At 43.5% G+C, this 16,131-nt stretch overlaps 1 protein-coding gene across 2 annotated transcripts in view; it reads right to left on the reverse strand.

Annotated features, from left to right (window-relative positions):
- FNDC3B (fibronectin type III domain containing 3B) overlaps window positions 1-16,131 on the reverse strand; it is a 258,472-nt gene that overhangs the window by 189,014 nt on the left and 53,327 nt on the right. For both annotated transcript variants that reach the window (XM_035132789.2, XM_060274365.1), the window contains exon 2: window positions 9,151-9,289. In XM_035132789.2, the coding sequence (XP_034988680.1) occupies window positions 9,151-9,261 (111 nt within the window). In that variant the 5' untranslated portion in view covers window positions 9,262-9,289. The remainder of the gene's footprint in view (window positions 1-9,150; window positions 9,290-16,131) is intronic.

Genomic DNA, 16,131 nt, shown 5'->3' on the forward strand with positions numbered 1-16,131 from the left:
CCACAGAACTTGGTGGGCAGGTTCCGCTTCTTGTGAACACTAGGAAAAGGCAAAACCTAGAATGCAGGAACTGTCATGTTTAAACAAGAACAAACACGCCAAAAACAAAAAAACAAAAAACCTTCCATATATCATTACGGTTGGCAAGGACCAACTTGGCACTGTAGGCGGGAAGAATTCTATCCTCCTGTCCATTTAGCAATCCGCCAGTTTCAAGTATCTGCAACTATTGTCTGGCTCTCAAAAACAGGATTAGGATTCTGTTAGGCTGTGGGGTGTGCCAACAGTTTCCCTATCTATTTTGGCATTTTATAAATCCACGCAGAAGCCATCTTGCCTGGGGCAGCTTAGAATTCCACGGCAACCGTGGTTCTGTCTCAGACCAGACCTTATCTAACACAGGTAGTAGGACTTTGGCTTCCTGTTCCAATTTTGGGGTGGGGCGAGATGACCTGGCGGGGCAATGAAGTCTCCTCTCTCTCCATTACTGCAGACATTGATTGCTAACTGGTCAGGTTTTGGTGCATGCTACCGCCAATCTCTGCCACTGTGGGTGGCCTATTGTGGGTGGTCTACCCTTATCTCGTTTACTTTATTCCCAGTGGCGTTGTATGACCTCATAACCGCAGGTTATCATTCAGCTAAAAATAATCAAACAATAAAGAGCACACAAAATATCCGTAAGATCAGCCACCCAAATACGGCTCCTCGCTGAGGCAATAAACTAAAATATAGACATAAAAAGGGGCTGGAAGTTGAAAGCCAGCTCCATCCTTATTTTAGACATCGTGATATATCACGATGCTTTATGGCATGGGTAGACAAACTAAGGCCCGGGGGCTGGATCCGGCCCAATCGCTTTCTAAATCCAGACCGTGGACGGTCTGGGAATCAGCATGTTTTTACATGAATTGAATGTGTCCTTTTATTTTAAAAGCATCTCTGGGTAATTTGTGGGGTCTGCCTGGTGTTTTTACATGAGTAGAATGTGTGCTTTTATTTAAAATGCATCTCTGGGTTATTTGTGGGGCACAGGAATTTGTTCATTATTTTTTTCAAAATATAGTCCGGCCCCCCACAAGGTCTGAGGGACGGTGAACCGGCCCCCTGCTGAAAAAGTTTCCTGACCCCTGCTTTATGGTGATATATCATGAAGCTGAAAACCAGATTATCACCCAACCCTACTGTTTGCCTCTACATAGTTCCATCCTTATTTCAGACATTGTGATATGATCGCGATGTTTAGCTGGTGATATATATTGTGATGCTGAAAACCAGGTATCACTCGGTGCTAGTCCATGAGAGCATAAGCAGCACAAGTTGCGTTGGATAAGGTTTCTCTAACCAGCGGCCTTTGGCTTCTCTCATCTCTGGCATGGGACCCAATATTAAACTTTAAACCATACCCTGTAAGGATCACCAGGCCTCCTGTGCCTTTAATAGATGGAATATTTGTAGATGCAGCTTGTCAGGAGTGAAAATTCATTCTGCTACCCAACTGCTGCAGGGACCGAAGGCTCCTACTACTGAATTTCATTTCCAGCCAACTTCTCTTTTAAGGAAGAAAATGGCTCTATACAACAGTCACTTTTGCCCTCGAGTCCTGCTTGCGGGCTTCCCATAGGCACGTGGGAAGCAGCTTCAACTATAAACATGGTCTGCTCAGAGCATCCCAGGAGGTTTCAATCATTATTTAAAAGTCTTTTATTTCCACGGGAAGCGCAATGCGCCAGGCTAGACGTGTCACAAAGGCGCTTGTTTTCTTAAAAGGGTAGCGATTTCACTGCTTGACCCACCTTGAGTCAAAGCGCAGCTCACTTGGGGGGGGAGCTGACCCACTGGTTGAAAATAAATGCTCAATAAACAGATCTAGGCGGACCTCAGGATCACAGCACCTGTTTAACTGTTGTGATTTTTAACAGAGACCCAGGTCCACCAACCAGAACCCAGCGCAAAATGGTAGCTCAAGGGGTGGTTCTTGTTAATTACTTTTATTCATTTATTAAATTTATATACTGCCCTTTATCTGGGGATCACAGGGCCACACATAACATAATACTGTATGAAACAAAAGCAATACCCTCCACAGCTTGAAAGGCCGTAGATTGTTTCATTATGCCAAAGGCCTGGGAGAAGAGGAATGTGTTTGCTTGGTACCTAAAGATATGTAATGAAGGCCCCAGGTGAGCTTCCCTGAGGAGAGCATTCCACAAATGGGGAGCCACCACAGAGAAGGCCTGTCCTTGCGTTGCTGCCCTCTGGGCCTCTCGTGGAGAAGACACACAAAGAAGGGTCTCAGATGAGGATTGCGGAGTGCGGGTCCGCTCATATGGAGAGAGGTGGTCCTCAAGTTACCTCCTGAACCCCAAACTGAGATGATCTGCATATCCAAGTTCAAATCTGCAAATCTAAGTCAGCGGAGACCAAAGGCCTCAAGAGTTTGATTTGAGGAAAGAGAAAGCATTTTGCTGCTCCTAGTAACTAGTGGGAGTCAGAAGCAATTGCTGAGCCAATATTTTCAAGTCATTTATAGGGTGTGTCCTATAAATATGAGGAGCCTGGTCTTCTCCCTGGTCAATTAGAGCCGGACTTTTGGCTTGCTTTATTTCAGGCTTCGGCTCAGAGTCAGCTTTTGCTTTGAGGGGGCTGTGGGAAAACTGGTAGGCCCAGGCAGGCATACCTGGTAGTAGCAGCAGCACTCTGGGCTGAACTGAGTAACTGGGTCCAACTACGAATGGAAATTCCTTACATTGCCCTAGAATAATCCCAGATTGGGAGCCCTGTCAGAAATTCAAATGGTGGCTGGAACTAGCCTAGCTAGGCGAGAAAATCATTTAAGGGGGCTTTCCCCTCCCGAAAGAATGTAGCAGAGCAGTGAATTGTGTCAGGTCACTGAGACCCTGGCCAGTGTCCAAGGATGCCAGGTTCGGATGCCAGCCTTGTTCCAACTTTGTTCAAGCCACCTGGCCTCAGGAATCCAGAACTGGAGGCTCTCCAGGCCTAAGATCTGGGCAGCAAGAGACTTTGAAGGGAAGAAAACTGCGGCCATTCCAAGAGCGCTGCTGAAGAGGACCCTGTCTGGAAACATGAAGGGACGGGTCTCTCTTAACCCACCCACGGGCCTGGCCTGGTCTAAAACAAGGCTCCTTGTATACATCCTGGAATTCTGGTTTGCTGCACTGTGAAATCCAGGAGAAAACCCCACAAAGCTGTGCTCTGAGTAAGATTCTGGAAAAAAGCAAGAATGTGTGTGTCTTGCTTTAAGCTCTGCAAGGGAGGATTGACAACCCGCTCCTCCCCTCTGCTATTCAGACACATCAACTACCCAAGAAAGCCCTTTCTCGGTTCCTCTTAAGCTATATACAGGTACACGGAGAGGGGGGAAACAAAACCAAGAACACCCCACTATTCAACGCTGTTTCTTCCTTGGCATGAGCCCCACATTCCTTACCACCATCCTCCACAAGAACAGAGAAGGGAGGGGAAACCATGAAACAAATTTTCCACCCAACACCCCCTGAGCCTTCCCCTCCCACACCAATCACACAGGAATAAAATGGATGCAATGCACGTCTTTTAACTCCAGAGTTTTGCTGCTACACCATGACATCAGCGCGGCAGAAGGAGCCAAGTTTAGAACTCCATCTGGGACAAATAATGTCGGGGCGCATTGTGCTCCCTTTTGTTTATACACAGCGACCGAGAATTGCCTTGGTGGTAAGCAAGCTCACTTGGAAGATTTATTTCCCAAGTCTTCCAAAACAATATTTTGCATCCTGGAACTACTTTTTGGGGCTCAAAGTTAACTTTCCGAGATAGGGAGCCGAAGCGGTTATTTATTTATTTATTTATTTATTTTTGTTCCTTCTCGCTCTTTCTAAAAGGGAATTCATTGTTTACTGAACGTTATAATTAGCCCAAAAAGATGGAGTGTTCACTTAAAAATTAAGGAAAGAATGCTGCGGCAACAGAAGGAAATTAAGGCTTATTGTGTACGGATGCTTATCTTCCTTCCAGCAAGACCTTAAAAGACCTCTGCAGTTTTCCAATGTGGATGCAATGAACTAGTTGGGAGGATGACGTGGCCGTGGGCTCCAGAAACAGACAGACAGACAGACAGACAGACAGACACACACACACACACACACACACACACACCCCTTCAACCTACACAGATTCACTTGATACTCTGGAAAGAGCTTTCAGGTGTGAGTGCGCCACAAATATTCAAGTGTGTTGTATGTGTTACGTTTCCTGTTGGAATTCCTCTGCCAGTTACAGTCTCCCAGATCTCCATCTGCATGTCCTGCCCAAGTTCAAATTGCAAATAAATAAATATGCCCTCCTAGCTGGCTGTGTTCCTTTCTCTTGTGCTGCACTGGGTATTGCATTCCAGTGGTTGCAACCATCAGAGGACAGCCAACCCTTAAGCACCTGATCAGCTATTCAAGCTCGTTAGGCCACACCTAAGTGATCTAAAGATTTTGTCTCATCTGAAGGCACCCGGGGGCTTGAGAGATGGGTAAAGCGGCAAAGGATTAAAGAAACAACAACTACTGAATCTTCCCCAAGCCTCAAACCCCGTGGTTTCTTTCTCACACACAGCGCATGAGTGAGTAAACCAGATTCTGGGCTATACGATGGTACCTCGGTTTAAGTACACAATTGGTTCCGGAAGCGTACTTAACCTGAAGTGAACTTTCCCATTGAAAGTAATGGAAAGTGGGTTAATCCGTTCCAGATGGGTCCGCGGAGTACTTAACCTGAAGCATACTTAACCCAAGGTATGAGTGTAATTGGTTCCGGAAGTCTGTACTTAACCTGAAGCGTACTTAACCCGAGGTATGAGTGTAATTGGTTCCGGAAGTCTGTACTTAACCTGAAGCGTACTTAACCTGAAGCAAACTTTCCCATTGAAAGTAATGGAAAGTGGATTAATCTGTTCCAGACAGGTCCGCAGAGTACTTAAACTGAAAATACTCAAACCGAAGTGTACTTAAACCGAGGTATGACTGTACAACTTTAGCCTGCACTGAATGTTACTCCATACCAGAACCCCCCTAAAAACCACAATGCGTTCAAGAAAGTGAACACGACAGAGAGAAAAACCACCATGTTGGGCAAAATGCACCTGGTGCCTGACTAACTTTGAACACTGATTTTGAACATCATGCAACCTGTAGTTTTAAAAAAACTATACCCTCCATGTAATTTACAGAGTGGTTTCTGGCTTCCTAATCCATCGCTATGGAGGGCTCATCCGCAGAGCCTGCTATGCCCAGAGTTTCTCTGTGCAGGTAGGTGACCCCATGATTTGGACCCTGGTTGTACAGAGTTATAAATCACAGGGGGAGCCTGTGTGCATAAACCAGGCCCCCCTCCTCAGACATGTGCGCCCTCCCAAATGCATGGATGGCAAGGGAGGCGGGATCAGTAAGCAGGGTCCCACTTCTCACTTACACACACCTGTCAATCATGCCAGGGACAACACCTGAACTCATGTGAAACGGAGAACTTAAAACACACGACTCTGTAACCAGAAATCTTGGGCTTTGAAACAGGTGGAGCTTGAAACCTTTCTAAGCAGGTGTGTTTTGAGCACACAACAGACCTAACCCAAGGACATTTCCCCAGGATACAGGGGTACCTTGGTTCTCAAACTTAATCCAACTCCCGGAACCATTCAAAAACCAAGGCACGGCTTCCGGTTGGCTGCAAGAGCTTCCTGCACTCAATCGGAAGCCATGGAAGCCCTGTTGGACATTCGGCTTCTGGAAAACATTCGCAAACCGGAACACTTACTTCTGGATTTACAGCGTTCGGGAGCCAATTTGTTCAGGAGCCGAGCCATTCAAGTACCAAGGTACCACTGTACTGTGTTATAATGGAATTGTACTTAATGTCTGCATTCAACTACATTGGGTTTTTAATCTCATCCCCTATTACCTGCGAACTCCTCTGGATTGACTCAGTTCTGGGGAACATCTCAAGCACAGTGGCTGAGGCTTGTTAGAATTAGACTTCATCATTGTATTCTCCATTACAGTCAGTTTGTTCCATTTACAATACAGAACAGATTGCAGGTTCGCCCTAATAACGTGTGTGTGTGTGTGTGTGTGTGTGTGTGTGTGTGTGTGTGTGTGTACATATATAAGTGCATGCATGGAAAGAGGTTCTTCTCTGCTATCTGCATAACTTAGCTTAGAGGTAAAGGTAAAGGGACCCCAGACCATTAGATCCAGTCATGACCGACTCTGGGGTTGCAGCGCTCATCTTGTGTTATTGGCCGAGGGAGCCGGCGTACAGCTTCCAGGTCATGTGGCCAGCATGACAAAGCTGCTTCTGGCGAACCAGAGCAGCACACGGAAACACCGTTTACCTTCCCGCTGTAGCGGTACCTATTTATCTACTTGCACTTTGACATGCTTTCGAACTGCTAGGTTGGCAGGAGCTAGGACCGAGCAATGGGAGCTCACCCCATTGTGGGGATTCGAACCGCCAACCTTCTGATCGGCAAGCCCTAGGCTCTGTGGTTTAAGCCATAGCGATACCCGCGTCCCATATAACTTAGCTTATATTTTGGCTATTTCCCCATCTGATGAGCAAGTATTGGGTTGTTTTAATTGGCAAGCCTCTAGATTATGTTTGGAGCAACATCCATTTAACTAGAAACCAGGATGTTGCCTTGGTTGAAAAGCCATCTGATGCTAGGAGAAGGGGGGAAAGGGCCCTGGACCATATGCAATGAGCAGCTGCAGAAGGTCAGGAAATGAGCAAAGTGACAGAGACCAGAATGCTGGGCCGTGACTCAGCAGTAGAGCATGAGCTTTGCATACAAGAAAGAACCACATTCGGTTGCTGGCCTCTCTAGTTAAAACAAGTAGCAGAACTGCTAAATGCCGCTGCCTGGGGAAACCCTACTGGTATGAAAAAAGCTTCAGGAAGAACTTTATGATGGTAAGAGCTGTTCCGACAGTGGGATGGACTCCCTCGGAAGGTGGTGGACTTCAATTCCTTGGAGGTTTTTAAGCAGAGGTTGGGTGATGCTTTAGTTGTGATTCCTGAAGTAAGGTTAAAGGTAAGCATGACTAAACCACTTCTGGTGCAACAGGACACCGTAACGGAATCCAGAGTGCAAGGAAATGCTTCCCGCCACAGTGGTACCTATTGATCTGCTTGCACTGGCATGCTTTTGAACTGCTAGGTTGGCAGAAGCTGGGACAGAGCAATGGGAGCTCACCCCGTCGCAGGGATTTGAACCGCTGACGTTCTGCTCGGCAAGCACAAGAGGCTCAGTGGTTTAGACCACAGTGCCACCCGCGTTCCTGCAGTGCAAAGGGTTGGCCTAAATGACCCTTGGGGGTCCCTTCCAACTCTACCATGCTGTAATTCTAACTATAAACATGTTCTTCTCAGTCTACGGCCAGAACACCCCCCCAAAAAAAAATTGATTATTTTATGTTTTCCCCCATGCATTTTAATATAATCTAGTTTCTACACCATCTAGATTCATTTAAACACATACAGATTATTAGGTTTTTTTAATAATAAGTTTTGTTTCTTTGAAAAATAATTGTTGAGTGCTAACCAACTAAGTTTCCACTGGACACTTCCAGGAAGATAGGATTTTGGGTTACTTTTATTTTATTTTTTAAAAAAACAACACATTCACATAAATAAGGAGCTGGGTCCTGAAAAGGCTGACGACTACCATTCCATCACTAGGTGGGAGATTTGTAGGATGGGTCTAGGCTTATTCACAAGGCGCTGCTTCACTGGTACAGAAGATTCTGCTGTTCATCCTCCTAATTTATGTTTATGCAGTACAAGGTAGTATTCTAGTCAGGGACTGTGAAGCAAAGTTTGACGTCAGACACAAAGGGTCCTCTTTGATCCTCTCTGGATAATGAAAAATGACCATCTGCCATTGTCTGACTGGCAAACTGCTTGCATAAAGAGAGGCACTCAATGCAGATGTTCCAAAATGAGAATAATGCTCATTTTCTTCCTCCCCCGCCTCTATCCACCCTCATGACTATTTTAACCCTGCTGTGTTTAAGCCTCCCCGCCCACCCCCACTCACTCACAAAACTGGCCATTTACACGTGTAAATCAGGAAAAACTTATAATGTTCTCTCCTGGTGTGCAACACTAATGGTGCAACACTTCTATGGTCTGAAGGTTCGTGATGCAGCAACCTGGCTAAAAACAGGTACAGGCTTGGATGGGAACCTGCCCCTCCACCCAAAAAATAAAATAAAAGAAACATTATGTGCAGTGCCTTGAATTCCATCACAGAAAAACAGTGGAATAAAAGAAACACATGAATGCTAAACATGCAGTGCTACCTACTCTCATTGGGGAGTTCCATTTTACTTAGTGGAACTTGCTTCCAAACACACACAGATAGATGCTACGCCGCAACAGAGTGCTGCAGTTTATGCACTCCAAGGTATTTAAAGAAAATATGAGCAAGGAGGCGAAATGTTTATACAGTGGTGCCTTGCTAGACGAAATTAATTCATTCCACGGGTCTTTTCTCATAGCAAAAAATTCATCTAGCGAATCCCATAGGAATGCATTGAAAAAAAAATTGAAATTTTTTTTGCCCACAGGAACGCATTAATTGAATTTCAATGCATTCCTATGGGAAACCGCGATTCGCTAGACCAATTTTTCGTAAAACACATTCTTCTAGCGAGGCAAGCTCCACTCGAAAAATCCTTTCGTTAAGCGGAAATTTCGTTAAGCAGGGCATTCGTTAAGCGAGGCACCACTGTAATACAAATTAAAGAACTAAAAATAGTAAGCACAACCATTATTTGTTTTTATTTCCTAATCCTATATCCCGACCTCCCCCCCCCCCAAAAAAAAGGAGGCCACTGCAGCACAAGGTAATCTTACCCACAAGGTAATGTGGACAAAGTGGCATACCTTAAGTGAGTCATATGCTATATTATTTCATTCACGAGCCTCAGAGTTCATATGTTTGAGTCTCTTACTAAAACGAGGACAGGTTTTATTTCTTAACATGGGCATGAACTGCGCATAAGACAAAGAGAAAGATTCTCTCGATCCTTTGAAGCCATGCACATTCAAAATAAGTCAATTGGCTCTTCAACAACTCGGTCACTTTCGGAAGTTACTGACCTGCTGAGTCCCATCTCCATTGACTAAGTGAGGCATCATAGCTACCTCCCCATTCAGCAACGATGGCAACTCCAGTGGGATTTGGTCGGTCATCATCATTGTGACGTACATTCATGGAGAATTTTCCTCAGCGGGCCTCCTAAACATCAAAGAAAAACACACACATATATAAATCTTGAGTAATAACATTTGAGAATTTCATTCTTACTTCAGTACCAATAAGATTTTATCACTTGTGCAAGATCTGTGGGCAGATTTTGTTGTTGTTGTTCCTGCATCAGATAATCAACAGGTGAATTGATCTCTCTCTCTCTCTCTCTCTCTCTCTCTCTCTCTCTCTCTCTCTCTCTCACACACACACACACACACACATACACACACCGCCCCTGATACTACCCAGACTTCTGAATGACCCAAAGCCTAGGCTCAGAGGACCCTTTTAGCCTCTCGGACAAGTACATCATGTAAAACTGCTAGCACATTTGCAAAGCTAAGACAGGTCCGGAATGGTTTCAAATTAGATGGGGGAACAGTGTGTTCTGATTCCTGCATGCATAAGGTGGAACTATATAGCTCTGTTAATCACCCACCATTTTAAAATATATATTTATATGGTCCTTTTCAAAGCAGTTTGGGAGAATTTTCAAGCTTTCGATTTTTTTTCTAAATTAAAACATAAAATTTAAACCGACTTTCGGCAGACATTGTCTCAGAGAAACATTTATATATTAATAATTTTTATGCAATTTAACGTATGAGTGGTTATTAAGATAGTAGCACCATGTCATAAAATGTTGCATGCATCTTATCCCTTAAGTAAAGCTTCTCTGTCCTGTGTGTGTGTGTTTGTTTGTTTGTTTGTTTGTGTGTGTGTGTGTGTGTGTGTGTGATATAAACAAGAATACTTAAAATTAATAATAATAATAGTAATAATTCAGTTTGGATCGTAATACAAAACATCTCTAGGCAACTTATACACAAACCACCAAGTTTAACAATAAAATACCACCCCCTCCAACACTCTCACACACAGATGCAGTAAGTATGATTATCATAATCTCTCAAAAGTCTGGGAGAACAGAGGTCTTAAGCCAGCACTGAAAATGTTAATGTTGATGTCTGGTGGGCTTTTCTGGGGAAAGCATTCCATAGTCAGGCTGGGGGGGACGGCACTGAAAAGGCCCTTTCCCTTGCAACCAACCTACAGGCCACGCTCAGCAGGGATACCTGGAAACTGTCTTCAGATAGCAAAGACAAGGTCCGGGTATGTTCAATGTAATTGCTGCCAAACTTTTTATCATTTATATACTTTGCATTCAGACATGGCAGCTTGCCTTGAAAAACATTTGCAAAGCATGCGGGGGAGGGGGTTAGATTTAAAAGTTTGCACCCATACTCTTATCCCGAGGTTTCGGGCAGGTTGCAACGTTTCAAATGCACAGAACGAAGTACAAACATGATTTTACAAACGTCTCAACCGTAACCGAAACAAAATTAAATAAAATGCCAGCTAACCCTTCCCAAAGTACAAATTTATCAGTGGTGATCATTAAATAACAGTTCAAGCAGAGAGGAGTTAGATGGCTCTTGGGGAAGCACATCAGCCTTTCGTTTTCAAACTGGGTGCACCCCCCTAAAAAAGGAGGGCGCACAATATAGATTATTTACAGAGCCACAAGGAATGTGGGGTAGGAGAGAACTTTTAAGCATGCCCTGGCAAGTATTTCCAATATTTAGAAAACCAGACCTCCTGGATGACACCAGGCAATGCAGTGTTCTCAGGCTGACACCCTAGCCAACACTTCTGGAACTATCAAAGAGAACTTCTGGCAACATTTCAAGAACAGGTCTTATAAATTCAATGTTAATTGTGCCTTCACACTGGTTTACAAGGCAATAATCCTGACTCTCTAGCAAATACACCGCAGAACACAAATGAAGTCCTTCCACAGGTTAAGGAAATAGATACTTCGACAAAGAACCAGAAAAAGCACTTTATATACTTCCAGCACCTAGTGCCTGAACGTAACCTATCAAGCCACCTCTGGTCTCTTCTCCTGCAGTGCATGATCCAGTAGTAGCTTCTAGAGATCAAGACTATTTCCCTAGACTACACAATTTATTTCCTCCTTGAATAACAGGCCCACCGTGGTTAAGCTGCCACAATACACCGCAGTAATCTTTGCACTGGGGTAAAAAGATTGGAACCAGGAAGTGTGTCTTAAGAACAGGTGCTGCATGGAATGAGAAGTTAAGACATGAAACCAATCAAAAGACGACACATTGACCCCGAACAACCAGGCATTTATCCAACATAGAAGCAGTGACTGAATCAACATTGGCAAGATTGCAGAGTTAGAGGGTAATACAGAATTCTTTGAAGCAGACAGAAATCAAGCATTTTTGAAAGTGGTATTCAAAGTCTGCAGAATGGAACTTGCATTTTTATTTTCCTTAATCTGAGAGCACCTCATATCTTTCACTGGTTCCTCTCTGCCCCAAAACATAAACAAACATTTCCTCGCTCAAGTGTCAATCACCTTCACTCGACCCATCTATCAAAGGCCCACAAGGAGGCTCCAGTCATTTACATTTTCTATATTCCCCACATCCACAATTTCCCACTTTAAGAGGCACAAAGGACAAGAGAAGTCTATCCTACAGCCTTGCTTTTACAAGTCCCTCTTGCAAAACCGCAGATTACTCATGTTAGGCTTTTGTTCTGTTTTTACATTCATGAGTTATTTTTCTTTTGACATGTTAAAATACGGTTTTCCAGGGATGGTGTGGAAGTGGATGATTCCATTATTTGCCCAACTTTAGAAAAATAAATTACCGTAGGCATTCACTAATAACATATTCAAGAACCGCTTGGCATGCTCATGATAGCCCTCTCCTTTGCATGATTGATGGAAGCGTCTGCAAAAAAAATAGGTCTCTCTCTTTCTCTCCTTCTAAAGGTCTGTCAGTCAAAACCACATGAATTCCCAATTTACTTCTGGCTTCCTATAGAAGTTCATTAAGGAGATTCTAGGAGGTTAAAAGACTGACAAGATACGGCTATGTTAAATACTTCACCTGTGGGACACAAATCCAGCCATCATTACGCTCTCTGGGCGAAAGCTAAACTAAATCTGCTTAACAGCATTGTCAATTACAGGGCAAGTTTGGGAACAACAAAATTAAAAATGCAGGGAAGTAGCTGAGTCTCTAGGGGCAGATTACATTTTCCACTGCATTTTGGGGTAGCAGGGAAACAAAACAGACCAGACCAGACCAAAGCTGCAAAATACTTACAAAAGACTGAAACAAATTTCACTTTCAGATTTTAGGTGCATTCCTTGTGCTTGACTGGAAGTGTATGAGAAATACTAATTTTCAATTAATCCTCATATGTCTTAACTCACTTAAATCCATGGCATGGGGGGGGGGGATTTTCATAATATTGCTAAACTTAAGCTGTAGACCCAGGAAGTCAAGATATGCTTCCAACTTTTTGAAAGTTGGAACCATCCTAAACCAATCCTCTTGCCATTTGACCCTCACTGTATTCAACCTGTGTGTCAAATTGATAATGCAATATCCTACAGCTCTTTAGTTAAATTGTGTGCCTTTTTTGTGGGTGGAACTCTGAAATTAACTCAAGATGTCAACAACCACTATATATTTATTAGATCCGTATGGGGAAAGACAAGTCACCCAACAGACTAGAGCGGCATTTATCTAAGAAATGTCCATCTATGGCCAGTTAACCTGAATGAATGAGTCAAGTGTTAGCTTATGTTAGGAGTTGCAAGGATGTTTCAAGTCCCATAATATACCATACATAAGAATTTAAGTTCCCTAGAAAAACAAACGTCTTGACTCTTAATGCATGCCAAAACATGTTCCTCACTTCCATGTCCGAATTTTGACTGGAAAAGCTATTAATAACAATTTATGCAACTCAACATGAATCCAAATTAAATCTCCAAAGGAAGGGAGGTATTTGGATTGTGAAAACAGAAGCACAACCTCGATCTGAATTTGGGGCAGGGGGCATGTACAATTCTGTTTAACCCTTCCAAAACTCAACAAGGTCAGAACCTGGAACTGCTTGCCATCTAGATGTTTGTCCTCAGAAAAAAATTCTTTACAGACTCATCTGACAATGGACACAAACTGCCCGCTATAAATAAAACAACTGAGCTGAGTTTCCTAGCCCAAGGAGGCTCTTGCCTTTAAATAGCAAGCCTCTTGATTAACATTTTGGTACCCAAAACGCATTGTAGATGCATGGAGACTTCCTGACACACCCAAAGTTGCTAGAAATAGATCCCGTTAAGATAGACGGAGACAAGAACTGAGTCACATGGCAACGTGACAGAATAAGACCATTCCCTCTGTACGAACCACTTCATCCTTCATAAACCACCTACAAGGCACTGCTGACTGGGCGGCAAAGAGCTTCCTAAATACAATAAACAGACAATGTGATTCACAGGGGTCAACGGTCACCATTAATTTTTAAGAGACAGGATGTCTGCGCCCAGCCTGTGACATCTCGACAACGGCAGAGATGCTCAGCCTTACAATCAACAGCCAGGCATGTTATTGATCCTATACTAAACAGCGGTAATTTACTCCCTGTTTAGGGAAGCTTTTAATATTTGATGGTATTGTATTTTACTATTTTGCTGGAAGCCGCCCAGAGTGGCTGGGGAAACCCAGCCAGATGGGCGGGGTATAAATAATTAATTATTACTATTAATATTATTATTATTATTGAAATTATGCTGCTGCTGCTTCTCACTTGCAGAATTAGGAATTTACTACAGAGAACTGAGGCTAATGCTGAAAAACATACACCAACTAAAACGGGCACCCAACAGGTCTGCAAAACTCTGAGCCTGTTTTGGGTGGAATTCCCAGGTCAAAGGGCTGGTCAGAAAGTAAGATCTGTATACAGTGATACCTTGTTTTACAAAAATAATCCGTTCCGGAGGTCCAGTTGTAAACCAAAACAGGTTGTAACCCAAGGCGCGCTTTTGCCAATGGGGCCTCCAAAAAAATTGGTTGTAATCCCCCAAAAATGAGTTGTAATCCAAAAAAAGGGACACACACTTCAGGGTTTGACGTGGTTGTAATCCAAAACAGTTGTAATCCAAAACGGTTGCAAACCAAGGTACCACTGTATTAACATCTCATAAAATTACCTAAACATTAGGAAGAACTTCCTGACAGTAAGAGCTGTTCGGCAGTGGAATTTGCTACCAAGGAGTGTGGTGGAGTCTCCTGCTTTGGAGGTCTTTAAGCAGAGGCTTGACAGCCATATGTCAAGAATGCTTTGATGGTGTTTCCTGCTCGGCAGGGGGTTGGACTGGATGGCCCTTGTGGTCAGGGGGTTGGACTGGATGGCCCTTGTGGCAGGGGGTTGGACTGGATGGCCCTTGTGGTCTCTTCCAACTCTATGATTCTATGAAAATTAAGTTTCCCCATGAATGCAGATACAGGAAGGGTTTTTTTTTGCCACTTGTTTCATCAAAAATCTAACAAGAGAAAAAGAAAGTCCTAATTTAGCAACAAAGAGCACATCTGCATGGAAGACAGATTCGTGCCACAGCTTGCTGTTTTGAGTGCAGGGAGGAGCGGTGATAATGGTTCATGTAGAAAAAAAAAGCTCTTGATAAGGCATGGGTGACTAGAGGTGTGTACACAGCTGGATGGTGAAGGCACAAAAGAGCCTGGAATTTGTCTTCTTGTCTGATGTGCATTCATTAGCATAGTTGCATCACATCTACTTCAAAGCCTCCTTAACCCTAGAAGAACTCTTTGTATACCTAATTGCAAGCACGGCAGATTAATCTGAAAGCATCCAAACAAAACCACTTTATTTGTAACAATCCCACACAAAAGGGTTTGTCTTCTGTAAACTGCAGCAATTAGCATAAAGAACATCTTGCTGAAAAGCTACCATTTTTCTTCAGATGACACTTCTTTTTTATTTAAAAAACAAACAAACAATCCACACACACAAACACACACCATAAAACCAGCAACTTCAGACAAATGCTACTTGGCTTTTTAGGAAAAACAAATATCCAGGACTCCATACAGAAGGTCAACCATATCTAAATTTGTGGATGCTTTTATTCTGCTGAAACTCAAAGGTAATCAGGGAAACTGAAGTGGTGACAAAATATCTATTGATTTATTTGTAAATTACGACCACCCGCTCCCCAGAGGGAGCGTTACAAGAAACAAAGGATGCATTTCTGCATTTGTTGTTGTTGTTGTTGTTTAGTCATTTAGTCCTGTCCAACTCTTCGTGACACCATGGACCAGAGCACATCAGGCACTCCTGTCTTGCACTGCCTCCCGCAGTTTGGTCAGACTCATGTTGGTAGCTTCAAGAACACTGTCCAAGCATCTCGTCCTCTGTCGTCCCCTTCTCCTAGTGCCCTCAATCTTTCCCAACATCAGGGTCTTTTCCAGGGAGTCTTCTCTTCTCATGAGGTATTGGAACCTCAGCTTCAGAATCTGTCCTTTCAGGGCTGATTTCCTTCAGAATAGATAGGTTTGATCTTGTTGCAGTCCATGGGACTCTCAAGAGTCTCCTCCAGCACCACAATTCAAATGCATCAATTCTTCGGCGATCAGCCTTCTTTATGGTCCAGCTCTCACTTCTATACATCACTTATGGGGAAACCATAGCTTTAACTATATGGACCTTTGTTGGCAAGGTGACGTCTCTGCTTTTTAAGATGCTGTCTAGGTTCGTCATTGCTTTTCTTCCAAGAAGCAGGCGTCATTTAATTTCGTTGACTGCTGTCACCATCTGCAGTGATCATGGAACCCAAGAAAGTAAAACTTCTCACTGCCTCCATTTCTTCCCCTTCTGTGATGGGGCCAGTGGCCATGATCTTAGTTTTTTTGATGTTGAGCTTCAGACCATATTTTGCGCTCTCCTCTTTCACCCTCATTAAAAGGTTCTTTAATTCC

This window comes from Zootoca vivipara, chromosome 5, assembly GCF_963506605.1.
Source record: "Zootoca vivipara chromosome 5, rZooViv1.1, whole genome shotgun sequence".
Classification (NCBI taxonomy): domain Eukaryota; kingdom Metazoa; phylum Chordata; class Lepidosauria; order Squamata; family Lacertidae; genus Zootoca; species Zootoca vivipara.